Source organism: Salmo salar, chromosome ssa15, assembly GCF_905237065.1.
Source record: "Salmo salar chromosome ssa15, Ssal_v3.1, whole genome shotgun sequence".
Classification (NCBI taxonomy): Eukaryota; Metazoa; Chordata; class Actinopteri; order Salmoniformes; family Salmonidae; genus Salmo; species Salmo salar.
The window spans coordinates 54,521,620-54,537,204 of record NC_059456.1 but is presented as its reverse complement, the minus strand read 5'-3'; the positions used below and the strand labels follow the sequence as shown (position 1 = coordinate 54,537,204).

The window sequence follows — 15,585 nt, the reverse complement described above, 5'->3', positions numbered from 1 at the left end:
AAGACAGGGATTTTTTATGAGGATTAAATGTCAGGAATTGTGTAAAACTGAGTTTAAATGTATTTGGCTAAGGTGTATGTAAACTTCTGACTTCAGCTGTAGATGATCCAGGCGGATTATCCCTTATAAAATGTTATTGTCCTAGAAGCAGACAAAGATATCTTCTGATCTCAATTGGGTTTAATCTTTTGCCATCTCAGCAAACAAAACAGGCCCGTTGCTTTGGTCACAACACAACCTTCTGCCCTACCATCATCACTTAGTGGAAATAACTAGCTGTAATCGATGAGGGGTTTTCACATGGAGATGTCTCTAACATCAGAGCTGTTGAGTAAAGCCTATAGGCTTGTATATAGCCAACAACACCTATCAACAAAGGACCCCAGCTTCTCTTCCCCCTAGCTGTACTATGCTGCTGGGGGCTGGTAACTGACAGTATCCACTCTCTGAGAAATGGAGGATCATCTTCGAACACATGATGGGAGAAACAACTACTCAGAAATGAAGTAGTGAAAATGTGTTTTAAAGAATCAATAAACACAGTGTTTCGATGTTCAACCTGAGCTTGACTAGACTAGACTAAAACACAGCTACAGTTTGTTTTCTCAGGCAATCAATTCATCTTTTCAAACTGACTGGGTCCAGCCTGGAGAAGACTATGGACTTTGTCAATATTTGTCTTGTCCCTTTTCCCAGGACAAAGGATAGGACAGGGGGGATACCAGTTAGGGGTGAAGTTCAGAGGTCAGCGCTGAGAGGGTAGGATAGGACAGTCACTACAGCCCCTAATCTCCCTAATCTACCAAAGACAACACATTTGCCAGCTCATTGTCAATTTATTTTTATCCAATAGTAAAACATGCTTAATCCAGGGATTAACACATCTTGATCAATCACCCACAAGGATCTAAGATACACACTGTATTTATAATTGAGTACAGTAGGCATATATGGGCAGTTTAAACAATATTTGCACTTGGGTAGTACTGGGCCAATTTTGACACATTCAATTATATTATTGTGTGTGTGTGTGTGTGTGTGTGTGTGTGTGTGTGTGTGTGTGTGTGTGTGTGTGTGTGTGTGTGTGTGTGTGTGTGTGTGTGTGTGTGTGTGTGTGTGTGTGTGTGTTTGGTTTTACTATCCTTGGGTGTCCTCACAAGGATAGTAAAACACAGAACATTCGTGGTGTACACAAGGAAAAAGGCTATTTAGGGTTAGTGGTTAGGGTTTGGAGGCTGTGGTTAAGGTTAGGGTTAGGTTAAGGGGTAGGGAAAATAGGATTTTGAATAGAAATCAATTGTTTGGTCCCCACAAAGATAGTAAAACAAGCGTGTGTGTGTGGGTGTGTGTGGGTGTGTGTGCACATTTGTACTAATATAGTCCATCCACATGGCGCATTCGCTCTAATAGTTTTAAAACTGTTACACCTTATTACAATTATTATTCTTTTTTTAAACTCTTTAATGATCAACAATGAAACAATGAAATAAAATGTTGTCTGGCTCTGCATAAATTGAGAAAGAACACGAGAACAATGCAGAACAATTAGTATTTTACAAAAATAGAAAAGAAAACTTATATATGTTGATGTTTTCAATGTTATATCACACAAACGAATAAAAGTCTATTGTCAAAGAAAGTCTCATATTTTAGTCATTTTGTAAAAACCAAAAGATGTAAAGGCCGTAGCGCGAGTTTGAGCAGGCTACTGTTGGTGACTGGTTGAAAAGGCACAGGAGGTGGTTGGAATCGACATGAATGACAGCTCTGCGTTGGTGACATCACTGGACGACAAAAAGCCTCGTCCGGGTAAGAAAAGGCAACAATCAATTGGACTGCTACAGTGTGCCGCGCACAGGAGAGAGAGGTGACGCTCCCCAACCCACAGACACAGAGTACAAGGAGCGACGGACAGAGTACAGTTTAATCTTCCACACCCGCTCTCTGCTAAACTTGACCCTAAAGTTAGCATTTGAAGATGTTTAATGGCGCTTCTTTATTCATACTTCGATGGGTTCTGCCTACACAAGTCCGCTTAGATAGAACGTAGGCAATTTTTTACATTTATTCTATTGACCAAGAAGTCTCCAGATTCCCAGCTGCGGAGATATGTGCAAGAGGAGGCGATCGGAGCAGTGCACGGACTGTATTTCGTCCACAGAAGGAAAGCGTGGAATAAACACGAATTAATGTGGAATTTATTGGAGCCCAAAGCTGGAAGGACGACTGGACACAGCGCTTCCTTATCAGGTAAAATACTTTTTTACAGGTACTTATTATTGAAGTCAATGACAACTTTAATATTTAGGGTAAAGTTGCACAACGCTCATGGACTAGGCTACATATATCCACTGAGTATTCTGGATCTAATTTCCCTCTCGTGATTTCCCAATTCTATTGAAGAAAACACACTTAGTTAAAAAATGACTTGTCACATAAGATGTTTATTTTATTCTATTTTGTAAGCCTGTATTTTGGGGTGAAAGTTCCCACAAATTCCAAAACATACACACTAAAATGAATATCTACTGGTAGTACTTTTTTGATTTAGACCTGGGTGTTTTTGACGTCTTTGTCTGCGCAGTGGAGTACGCCTGGCCAGTACACGCACGTCAGATCTCACACCTGCGAACTCCTTGAAGTAACTCTACGTAGCAGTCAAAGCCTCACCAAAATGACTCTCGTAGCGCTGTCTGACTGCTGCAACGACCGTCTCTATTAGAACCGTTTTGATGATCACATTCTTTCATACTCTGTGTGTTCTTAGGGCTGTGTTGTGTTTCTTTTATGCACCTCCACCAAAACACGTCCTCTTATCGTTTCTGTAATTGCAGACTTTTTTGTCTGCCACCTTCTCTGTTCTTCTTCCAGTTTCTTTGATTTTCTCCTTTCCTGTACCATCCCCTTTTTTTTCTTGTTAGACAATTCTCTTTCATACCTTCTTCACCTTGATATTCTGGTGCTTTAGTTTTGCCCCGATAATGTTAAAAGATCAATCTCCCATTTCACTTAGCATAGTCCGCATGGATGTTATTCCCAACCGCTCTGTTCTTTACCTCAAAGTGACGTTTTATTACTTTTACCCTGATGTTCCTTTAATAATAATTCCTATTGTATGGAAGAAGAAACAGCCTATCGCAGCTGATCTGGGGTCATTTTACAGTGGTCCGCCGATGTCTCGCTGTCGATAGCTGCCTGTGTGCTGTGTGTCGCCAGCGGCGCCTGTGTATTGACAGAAGCTGCTCTCCTCTCCTCACAGGGACTGACTGACCATGGTCGCCGTGTTTCGTACTCTCATGGTACTGCTGCTGGCTCAGGTGTTGCTAGGAGGCGCTGCGGGACTTATCCCCGAGGTCGGCCGGAGGAAGTACAGCGAGTCCGGGAAGCAGAGCCCGGAGCAGTCTGAGAACTTTCTTAACGAGTTTGAGCTGCGGCTCCTCAATATGTTCGGACTTAAACGGAGGCCGAACCCGAGCAGGCAGGCTGTGGTTCCCCAGTACATGGTGGACCTGTACCGTATGCACTCGGTGAACGGAGACCACAGCACTAAAAGGCCCCGGAGCATGGGGAGACACGCAGAGAGAGCCGCCAGCAAGGCCAACACGATTAGAAGCTTTCACCATGAAGGTACGTATTAGTGGCATATTTCACCTGGCAACGTAGAGCACCTCTGCTCCCTCAGACATGTCAACCCTGTATTTAAACATGACTCAGGGTGTGAGGAGGATTTTCAGAGCAATTACACTTTTTTTATGACAGGCCCACTCATATCCTAACAGAGTGACACGCGTCAGGGACACATCCCCGTTATAAGTAGATCATATTATAATAACAAGTGTAATTGAACAATTTAACGAGATACACTCATCGTCAGGGTTCGACAGAGAAGTGGTTGATGTGTAACGTTGAAGTGCAAAGTCATCCCTCAAATATGAGTGAATGCAACCCGTTCCCCGGAACATTCAATTGGCTGCGCTATAACAGGCATCAACACGTCACGGTTGGCGGTATCACAAGGGTCATTTGTTTCTTAATCATGTATGGTGTTTTGCATGGGCCCTGAAAACAGTTTTTCCAGACACGCAACGCAGCAGAGGGATAAAGTAAGGGCGGTGTGCGTGATAGTCATCGCCCCGCTGCTACTTCAACAACACATGACATTACACTACACTGTCCACACACGCATTATGATAGAGGCCACTGCGGCAGACTAAGCTCCGTCTCATTTTTAGACAGGACCGAAAAGTCAGTTACTTAAGTCATTCTGTTTCTGGGGGTGCCCGCTATTCTTTTCCAATCGCTCTTCGTGCGTAATTATGCACGTTCCAATAATATAACCCCATAATTACATACTTATTATATAGCTACATATGCGTCGCTGACTGCGAGATTCCACATTAAAACCATACATTTATATACCTCAGAAACGCATGCCAACCAGATGATTGTTTCAGTAAGGGCCAATTGGTCTAAATGCAAAAAAATATAATATGAGATACTTGATACAAGAGTTGAACTGGAGGCACAAAGGGAAATTTGCTTTGGGTGTCATGATGTGAAGGAACTCTGGCCAATATTTTGGGGTATTTGGTATTGTGTATGTCTGTATGTACCTGTACTATGGTGTAGAGTAACAGTGGGTAGAGATGTGTTCAGAGTATGTCTAACCCTCTAGTCTGGGCATTTCATTTACAGTAATGCAACAAAATAGACCAAAACAATAAAGAAACATGTAAACCTTAACCTCTCATTGCTTGAAAACCATCGCCCATCATGCATCTGTACTGTTTATTTGGGGCTCCCGAGTGGCGTAGTGGTCTAAGGCACTGCGTCTCAGTGCTAGAGGCGTCACTGCAGACGCTGGATCGGTCCTGGGCTGTATCACAACCGGCCGTGATTGGGAGTGCCATAGGGCGGTACACAATTGGCACAGTGTCGTCCGGGTTTGGCCGAGGTAGGCCGTCATTGTAAATAAGAATTTGTTCTTGCCTAGTTAAATCAAGGTTAAATTAATTTAAAATAAAAAAAATCTGTCTTGAGAATGAATATGGCCTAAAAGGAAGTTCGCGCTACCTCCAGTAGTGTACAGTACATGCACAATGCATTCGTGGATGGCCTTTTACACAGACTCCTGAGTGTTTGACTGCATGGGAAGTTTCCACAAAGTGAATGACTCGTTGGAGTGGTTGAGTCAGGATGGGTGGTTGGTTGGGTGTTCTCCTCTCCTGAGGCCTGGTAGGGATGACACCCAGTGGACGCACTGACAAACTACAAACACCATTGATACACTACAAACGCCACTGACACCCTACAAACACCACGGACACCCTACAAACACCACAGACACCCTACAAACACCACTGACACCCTACAAACACCACGGACACCCTACAAACACCACGGACACCCTACAAACACCACTGACACCCTACAAACACCACGGACACCCTACAAACACCACGGACACCCTACAAACACCACTGACACACTACAAACACCACAGACACACTACAAACACCACAGACACACTACAAACACCACAGACACCCTACAAACACCACAGACACCCTATAAACACCACAGACACACTACAAACACCACGGACACACTACAAACACCACTGACACCCTACAAACACCACAGACACCCTACAAACACCACTGACACCCTACAAACACCACAGACACCCTACAAACACCACTGACACACTACAAACACCACAGACACCCTACAAACACCACAGACACACTACAAACACCACAGACACACTAAAACACCACAGACACACTACAAACACCACTGACACCCTACAAACACCACAGACACACTACAAACACCACAGACACACTACAAACACCACGGACACACTACAAACACCACTGACACACTAAAACACCACTGACACCCTACAAACACCACAGACACACTACAAACACCACAGACACACTAAAACCCCACAGACACACTAAAACACCACAGACACACTAAAACACCACACAGGCTGGCTGGCATGGCGACTGGGACTGAGAGCACTCACTCCACTACTGTAAGCTGCCGCTTGACTCCGCACTCTGCACCTTGGAATACATTTCAGCCATGTTTAGTTGTTTATCCCCCTGGCCTCCTCCTGTCTTTTTATCCTGTGCTCCAGCGTAGCATGGTTCTGGATATTTCAAATGTTCCCATGGTATAAGTGGGAAGAGTGGAGGTCCTATACATCTAATAGACGTGTAGCTACACATGTAAAACATAACGTAAAATCCCGAAGCCCTATCGATGCATCACATCTCTTCCTTGATATTCATTTCAGAGGGATTATTCCTTTTTGTGGTATCGGTTTTCAAAAATAACTATTTTCTTTGCCAAAAATAATATTTCCAGGCCTAACACAGGCACGGGCTGCCAGAGACAGGCAGAGATGAATGACCTAACATTAGCCGTTATCTTTGTTTTTGGCACACAGCGAGAAAACAAATTAGGAATGTTGATACGCTCATATCTGTGGTTCACAACTCTTAGACAAGCCCTGGCATGTTGTTCACACGCAGCGCAGCACCTCCTTCACTCACACAGCAGGGATCTGGAGAGAGAGAAAGATAGAAAGAGAGAGAGAGAGAGAGAGAGAGCAGGGGGCAGAATAAAAAGAGAGATTTGGGGCTAAAGAGCGAGAGGGGGGATTTGGGTTGAAGAGAGAGATAGAAGGGGAGAGGGAGATTTGGGGCTGAGGGGAAAGAGAGAAAGGGGGGAACGAGGCATTTTGGAGTGAGTGGGCCAAAAGAGAGAAGGAGAGAGGGATTTGAATGAGAGAAGTAGACAGAAGGGGTTTTCCCACATCAATAAGGAGTGATAGTCCTAATTGAGGTCTTTGTGCTTCTGGAGGGAGATTTAGGATGAGAGGGTGGAATTTCCTAAATGCCTCCTTTGAAAAAGCCCTGAGTTCAAAGTTGGTGTTTATTTTACCACTCCAAACAGATAACAATCTTGTCTTTGTACCGTCTGTAAAACACATAAAGGTAAATGTTCAAAGTTTGACTACAATCAAAAAAATTAAAGTGTTGACATTGACATGTATCTGACATTGTTTTACACACTAATGTAATAATTAATTATCAATCAACCCAAATATGCACAGAGTAATAACAAGTTTAGCTATAGATTGCGACAAAAAAGGTGTGAAAAACATTATGGGTGCGTTTGTAAATTCACTCTGGCTATCTACTCCGATTTCAGAGCACTCTCATCTGAGTGTGCCAGAGAGCAGAATAACTGACGAATTTACGAACGTTCAACACCCGTCGAATATGGCCGGTGTCAGTAAATGTCGGGAAAAATACGTAATTAAATTGTTGGCAGCAGCACAGCTACAGTCACCAATGCTCTGAATAACATTAAAACTGCCTAACCAGCTCTGCTAGGGGGAGTAAAATGGTCAGAGTGAGGTGTTCTCTCATTTGTGTCTGGAAGTGGCTAGCAAGCTAGCCAACGATTAGCCAATTAGTTTGACGCTTGACTGCCGTTGTGAGGTCAGAACGCTCGGATCAACCCTACTGCTCGGCCAGAGCATCCAGTGGGTGCTCTGAGCGCTCCGAGAGCAAAACGCTCTGAATTTACGAACGGACAATCTGACAACGCTCTGAATTTACGAACGCCCAGAGCGCACTCTGAGCGCACTCTGGCACTCCAGGTTAAATTTATGAACCCACCCTAAGATAAATGAGATATACTTCCCTATGGCCTTTCATTATGTCATAATAATCTAGCTTTGATGATTCCATGATGGACGACAATGGCGTTATCCACACATCCAATAATAACAGGACTCCATCATGTAGCAAACAAATCCTAAAGGGCAGAACAATGTCTATGGTATTTAGTGGCCTTGCATGCATAATGGTTAGAGACTATCACTGCTCCCTGCTAGATCTTATCAATACATGGGAATGCCACTGCTTTGATGTCATGACATTTACTCTGGTGAAATGTATGAACCTGGCAATGTTGCAGCTGGATGGTCATAATTGTAACCTGTTCCCTTTACATTGACTCATGCTCTTGGAGTAAGTGAGTGTATGTGTATGATGCCGTGTGTATGACGACAATGATCTACACCCACACACAGCCAGTCGTTTTCTTGTGTGTGTGTGTGTGTGTGTGTGTGTGTGTGTGTGTGTGTGTGTGTGTGTGTGTGTGTGCGTGCGTGCGTGCGTGCGTGTGTGTGTGTGTGTTTTAGTGAGCTATGGAAAGAAAACCCGTTTGTTAGGACAGTAAATCTTGGTCAGTCATGGAGTTACTCTACAACCTTTATAGTAAAAAAAAAAATGTCCTGAGCTTAGCCATGAATTTCTATGTCAACATCATCCACTGACCCTTACTCTCTCCTTCTCCTTCTCAATTGTAGAATCCATGGAGGCTCTGGCCAGTCTGAAGGGCAGGACCACCCAGCAGTTCTTCTTCAATCTCACCTCCATCCCTGGAGAAGAGCTCATCACCTCTGCAGAGCTCCGGGTCTACAGGGACCAGGTCCTGGGGGTCACAGCAGCTCCCACCAGTAACACCAGTTACAACAGCAGTAACAGCTCCAATACCAATACCAGTACCAGTGTTGGTGGCATCCATCGTATCAACGTGTACGAGGTGTTTGGAGCCCCTGCATCTCCCCGTGGGGAACCCCTGACACGCCTCCTGGACACCCGGCTGGTGCAGGATTCTCTGAGCCGCTGGGAAAGCTTCGACGTCAGCCCCGCCGTGTCCCAGTGGTCCTCCGGGGGGAGCCACAACCACGGATTCATGGTGGAGGTGTTCCACCCAGACACCCAGGGGGTTGAGGACGCCCAGAGACAGAGCAGGCACGTCAGAGTGAGCCGCTCCCTCCACGAGGACCAGGACTCATGGCCCCAGGCTCGACCCCTGCTGGTGACCTACAGTCATGACGGGCGGGGGAACGCGGTGCTGCACAGGGACAAGAGACAGGCAGCAGGCCACAGGAAACAGAGGAGGAAGCATCAACACAAGGCCAACTGCCACAGACACGAACTCGACGTGGACTTCAGCGAAGTGGGCTGGAACGAGTGGATAGTGGCGCCCCCTGGCTACCATGCCTTCTACTGCCACGGGGTATGTCCCTTCCCATTGGCCGACCACCTCAACTCTACCAACCATGCCATCGTTCAGACTCTGGTCAACTCTGTGAACTCCAACATCCCCCGGGCGTGCTGTGTGCCCACAGAGCTCAGCCCCATATCGTTGCTCTATCTGGATGAGTATGAGAAGGTCATCCTCAAAAACTACCAGGATATGATTGTGGAGGGATGTGGCTGCCGTTGAGACATACAGAGAGAGAGAGAGACAGAGAGAGAAAGAGAGAGGGATGGGATGAAGGGATGGAGACTGAGAAAGACATAGAGTGTGAGGTTATATGGACACCCGGTTTCCCAATGAAAATGTTTTATTTATATGAAAGAAAAAAGACACAAACAGAGCTATTTTGGGAGAAGAAGAAAAAATAACTATATATGAATATATTTATGTCTAGTTAAAGTTGGGAAAAATAAATATTTTACTTGGAGGAATAATCCTTTACTGGTTTTGAAAATGTATTTCTGATGTACATTTCGAATTGGGTGCAATACCACATGAAGTATAATGCTCAGATTTTTATTTTGTATTTATTTCTATTATAACCACTTTATTTGTAAATAAATCATGTGTATTTATCGTGAGAAAACACTTTGGTTGTTCCAATTGTCCACAACTTGTCCAGCTGACTTCACAATGTGTGTTTAAAAACATTCAAATCACACTAAGGATGTCAAGGGGTCAAAAAGTAACAGAGCTACAAACATCTCCCACATAAATTAGCTGCAAAAAAACAAAAAACAAGACTAGGTTAAAAGCTAACTCTCTAACACTGAATGCCTACGAGAAACATAGCTGGAGCCTGGCGGTGTGTTTTTGAAAGGGTCAGTGTAAGTGTGGTGTAATGGCCTGCAATGGGGTATAGAATCACAGCAGGGTCCAGGGTAGTTACATCTACACAGATGTTATAAGGTCTCTGGGGGAGGACTAGGAAAACACAGCTAGATGTTTTCCTCCACTCCATGTCGTTGTACAGATCCCTGGGAATGAAGGCTGAGGTAAAAGTTAACCCCTGGGAATAGTTCATTTAAAAGAGAAAGAGAGAGAGAGAGAGCGAGAGAGAGCGAGCGGGTGGAGGAGGAGAGAGAGAGAGAGAAAACAAACAACCCGAGCTGTCTGTCGGTGTGCGAGGGATTTGAAGAGCGCCTGTGCTGTGAGTTTGTTTACTGTGCGATTTGAGACATGACAGCCTGCGAGCTAGGAGACAGATACGCCAATAGGCCCTCAGCGAGACATGAGGTCTACAGCTGCTTTAATTAATAAAGATAAACAAACACGCACACACCAGTGTACCTACTACATATTGCACATGTTCAGACCATTCTCCCCCGACGTGTTTTTGGCTACCTTTCCTTTGTCATCTCTGACTCATATTCTTCTTCTGTTGTGTTTTTTTGGCACCACCGGGAAAACCCTCACTGGAACAGTCCTGTTAGAGAAATGAATGAACACTAACACAAACAACACTGTCATTGACAAACACCAGGGGATTATTGCTCATATTTTATTCATAGGGACAGATAATGGCAGGATGCGATGGCAAAAACCAAACATATCGTATGTCCCAAGACAGCACGGGCATGAAGGTTAGAATGAATATCTTAATACTTGTATTGTTCTCGGAAAAGTAGTGCAGTCACTAAGCCTAAACGGAGTGACTTGGAACAGTTTGAAAAGAGACAGAGGAAATACATACTGTAGCCACACTGCTGGGGTAGATAATGAGAGAGTGAGAGAAAGGGAGAGAAAGAGAGAGAGAGAGGAATGGTTGTGGAGTTTCACCGACTTTTTTTCCTGCCGTGTTTGCATTAGACAGGGTTTGGAACGGAACACGAGTCATCGCAAGAATCTCTAAATATAATGTTTTTTATACGAGTGCACATTGGAACCATGGAATGTTGGTTTCAAACTCAGACACATGCATGCACTCGTTTGCAGAGAGCAACCCAACATGCTTGTGTTTTTAATCAGCTGTACAAAGACTTTTACTTTTTCTTCGGGGGAAAAAAACCGTTCATATACAACAAATATATGCTTTCAACTCACATACTCATCTTTCATTTAATAGTACAGAAGTTACATTTCCAAACCGTTGACAGTAGAAATGGTGAAATGTCTTATCCCTAAGTCTGTAAGTCCTAAGATAATGACTTTTTCAGATATTTTGCCATTGTGTCTATTGACTTGTTGTGCAACAGATAGAAAGATGACCTAATACCTACTCTTACCCAACACCCACCTGGGTGACGCAACAGACAGTCATTTCTTGCCAGAGCAGTCCCTGTCCACACATCAGTTCCAATCCCCTGGTCTACACGTGTTCTTTTATTTTACCTTGCATCCGTTCCCCCCAGATTTCCCATCTGCTTTCCATTTATGTAATGTCGACCCCAACCACAGAACTCAGCTCAGCACATGGTCTCCAATAGCCTTGCCAGTAGCACCACCCGCCTGCCTGCCTGCCTGCCTGCCTGCCTCCCAGCCTCCCCGCCTGCTTCCCTCCCACCCTGCCCTCCATCCCCACTCTGCCCCCCTCTCAGCACACCATTTTAATGGACTTCAGAAGGAAGTCACTTCACTGGCTAAGTTAATGAGCATTTGATGAAAATCAACTAAACATTCAACAGTAAAACTTTACCCCCCCCCCCGTCACTACCAACACTGTTAGGTCAGAAGAGAGGGATAGGAGGAGAGAGGGAGAGGGGGTTGGAAGAAAACGCCTGTGTTAAAACAGTGTTAGATTTAGTGGTTTGCCTTTATAGCTGCAGTCTATAAACCTTTCATTGGGTCGGGTGGAAATACTGCTCCCAGGGTGGGGGCACACGGGGCGTGCTCCTGAATGTCGCCCCCTCCTTGCTCCCTGATCCAACGGCACTTGGTTCTGGTACTCTGAGTCAGCCAGTGTTTCTTACCTCCATGGGCTCGCATTAGGGCCAAGTTAGTATCAGACCCTCCCTCTAGGGAGCACTTTTAAACAAGCCCCATCCCCCCTAACCCCGCCTCCTCTCCTTCCTTTCTTACGGGACCGAGGTTAAAGGTCATAGTTGTAATGATTTGCTATGACTCACTTCATCACAGAGCTCCGACTTGCAGACTAGTCACTTTGCCATAAGCTGTTGATGACAATACAAAGTGAAACCCCTGTTATATTAGGACAGACTAAATGAGCACTTTACACAGTCAGCTAAGGCTGTGTATAGGTTTCTGTTATGCCCATGTAATAGGGTTTAAATAAAACCAACAAGAGAAATGTAAGATATTATTGGTTAAACCGGCTCTCATTCACTGCTACACAGGCTTTGGACAAAACCACTCTGCAAAGTTGAAGCTGCTTGTATTTTTCCCTTTCCTGAGCATCTGGTAAATAAGTTAAAGGTGGCCGTCTTTCTTTAAGTTTACATACAAACACACAACAGAACGGCCACAGCACTGATGAGCATTCCATTGAGAGAGAGAGAGAGGGACCCTCTCTCTAACTGGTGTGGCAGGCCCATTATTTAACTGTGTTTAAACCACACCAAAAGTATCTGCAGCTCCAACAACCAAAATCATGAGGGTTATAAAATCAGATTTCCAGATTTCTGGCGGTGCTGTGTTTGGAAAGTATGTGGCGTGCCGTGCACCTTTGATGCAGCAAAGTGCTCCATCCGTCGTTATGGGAGATCTCTACCCCGGCCTCGTGCCAGGCAGGGCGGAACGCTAAAACACAGAGATGCGGGGAGGAACGGCGGTCACTTGTGAGTCTTACTTTCTTTCCGTTTTTTTTTTCTTCTTCATGTGCCGCACTCTAATTTTAGAGGTGGTGCACTGCACGGCGTCTTTTCTGTTTTCCGAGAAACGTCAGCGAGATGACGTCCAACGTAGCTTAAACTGTGGCATCTGCGCTGCAGCTCTGAACACATCAAACAGGCCAGCATTCGTCCGCACATTCAAGAGGAGACAAAATATGGAAATGGCTTTTCCAGAATCACTGGGAGAAATGATAATACTTATTCTTATGTAGTCTTTTATTCCATTGTACGTGTGTGTGTGTGTGTGTGTGCATGTGTGTGTGTGCGTGTGTGTGTGCGTGTGCGTGTGTGTGTATGAGGCTAGTAGGAAATGACTCAGTGGTGTTGCTAAAAGCTATCTCTAAGTTGTTCCTAAAATATGCTCTGCTACTGCCATTACCGTAAGTGCTAAATCATCCATACAATCACAGTGGAGCAGACTGGAGTGGCATGCTGGAGCCATTACCTCTGGCTGAGGGGGAGGAGACCCAGTGTTAGGGACTTCTCATGGTAGTGGTGCTACGTCCCAATGCATTGTCAAGGGCCTATTCATTGGTAGAACACTGCTAAGCTATTGTACGCTACATTGTAGGCGGCATAATACCCCTCAAGGCAACATGGATGGAGATCAGTCCATTCCAGGGAGCCAGTGTATGATGGACTCAACAGTAGACAAATAGGGAGCCATGTGTCATAGTTTTATGCCATGACTGTCTTACTTGGGGGTTGTGGGTTAGGTGACCAATTTATCCACCAGCTAAAGATCACAGGAGTCTTCACACAAAAAAATGTGGCTTATTCACCTCCACATTAAGTCTCGTCCCAGTTTCTCCTGTTGTCATGTTATGTGGATCTGCCTCTCTCTGGCATCAACAGAGTGAGAAAACAGAACGTTTAGAAATGAACAAACTGACCTCATGGGTCCATTAACTATTCATAATATTCTGACAAACAGTTTATAAATGCATTATTTTGTATTTATTTATTGAACATGTATTTAGGAAGATAAGTCATTAAGGGCTAGTTCTCTTTTACAATAATGGCCATATTATAAAGCATGACGAAATACACAAGTGTAGAAAAACAAAATCTCATATGATCATGAAGGTAAATTCAGTAACTTATAAATTCTTAAAATGTTTTAATAAAGCTGTTGAAAGCTGTGCATCAGACTATGCCTTTCATTCTTGACTTCAAGTATCTACAAGATGCCCTCAAGGCTTTGAATTTGAGAATCTGTAACTTTGTTGTCTGTCTGTCTGTGAACCCAGTCAGAGAAAGATAGAGGGAGAGAAATTGAGTCAAGAGAGGGGAGAGAGGGAGGGAGCGAGAGAGAGAGAGGGAGAGAGAGGGAGAGAGGGAGAGAGAGGGAGAGAGAGAGGGAATGAGGGAAAAATAAAGAGAGGGAGGGATGGATGGAAAGAGTGAGAAATAGAGATAGGGTGAGTTAGAAGGAGAAAAAGAGTCGAAAGACAAAGGGAGAAATAAAGAGAGAAAGAGAGATAAAATAAATAAATAAATAAAGAGAGAGGGAGAGAGAGAGAAATAAAGAGAGAGGGGGGAGGCAGGCAGGAATTACATCCATATGGAGGACATATGGAGGGTTGTGAAGAAGTGGAGTCAGTGTGGTTATGGGTAGCGTTCTCCATCTTAGTACCAGGAAGCTGAGAAATCAGTCAGAATGACTACATGACAAGCCCAGCACGCCACATTGATAAATGTTAATCTACTGAACTGTACATTTCTTTATGACACATGATATACTGTATACGGTAGCTGTTCTTACTCAGTATATCACACACGCTTCAGGACTTATCGAAGATAGCCTTAGGTTGAAAAGACCAAGGCTGAAAGGACCAAGGCTGGAAAGACCAAGGCGGAAAAGACCAAGGCTAGAAAGACCAAGGCTGGAAAGAGCCAAGGCTTAAAAGACCAATGCTGAATTGTAGTGATTGGGGTAACATGTCTCACTGTCGTAATAGGAGGAAAAGTTCAAGTTGCAAAATCAGGTGTAGGCTTATTAAATAACAGGTGCTACAAAATGAAGGCTGACAAAATATATTTTTTCTAACTCACAATAAGACTGTGAAAAGTAACACAACACTAAAAGGTTACTACATCAAAAGGACTAGGGCCTTTCTTGCATTTCTGTCAACTTAGTCTGCCCATATGCAATCCACTACTGGCAAACAACCCCAGCTGCTACACACAGGTATACAGTATATAGGACGTCCCCCATGGCCACACCGTCACCTCGGAGCATACCATGACCCACTATATAGGGGGGAGAACTGTCACGCCCTGATCTGTTTCACCTGTCCTTGTGATTGTCTCCACCCCCTCCAGGTGTCACTTATTTTCCCCTGTGTATTTATCCCTGTGTTTCCTGTCTCTTTGTGCCAGTTCGTCTTGTATGTTTCCAAGTCAACCAGCGTTTTTCCCGTTCTCCTGCTTTTTCCATTCTCCTTTTTCTAGTCCTCCCGGTTTTGACCCTTGCCTATTTCTGGAAAGGCCTGCCTGACCATTCTGCCTGCCTTGACCACGAGCCTGTCTACCACTCTGTACCTCCTGGACTCTGATCTGGTTTTGACCTTTTGCCTGTCCACGACCATTCTCTTGCCTACTCCTTTTTGGATTAATAAACATTGTAAGACTCCAACCATCTGCCTCCAGTGTCTGC

The 15,585-nt window shown here is 44.5% G+C and overlaps 1 protein-coding gene across 1 annotated transcript; it reads left to right on the top strand.

Annotated features, from left to right (window-relative positions):
- The first annotated feature begins 1,772 nt into the window (after positions 1-1,772).
- On the top strand, positions 1,773-14,077 carry LOC106571739 (bone morphogenetic protein 2). Its single transcript, XM_014145140.2, has 3 exons — positions 1,773-2,250; positions 3,260-3,627; positions 8,399-14,077. The coding sequence occupies exons 2-3, from the start codon at positions 3,273-3,275 to the stop codon at positions 9,322-9,324; spliced, it is 1,281 nt and encodes a 426-aa protein (XP_014000615.1). The 5' UTR covers positions 1,773-2,250; positions 3,260-3,272; the 3' UTR covers positions 9,325-14,077.
- Positions 14,078-15,585: the final 1,508 nt, after the last annotated feature.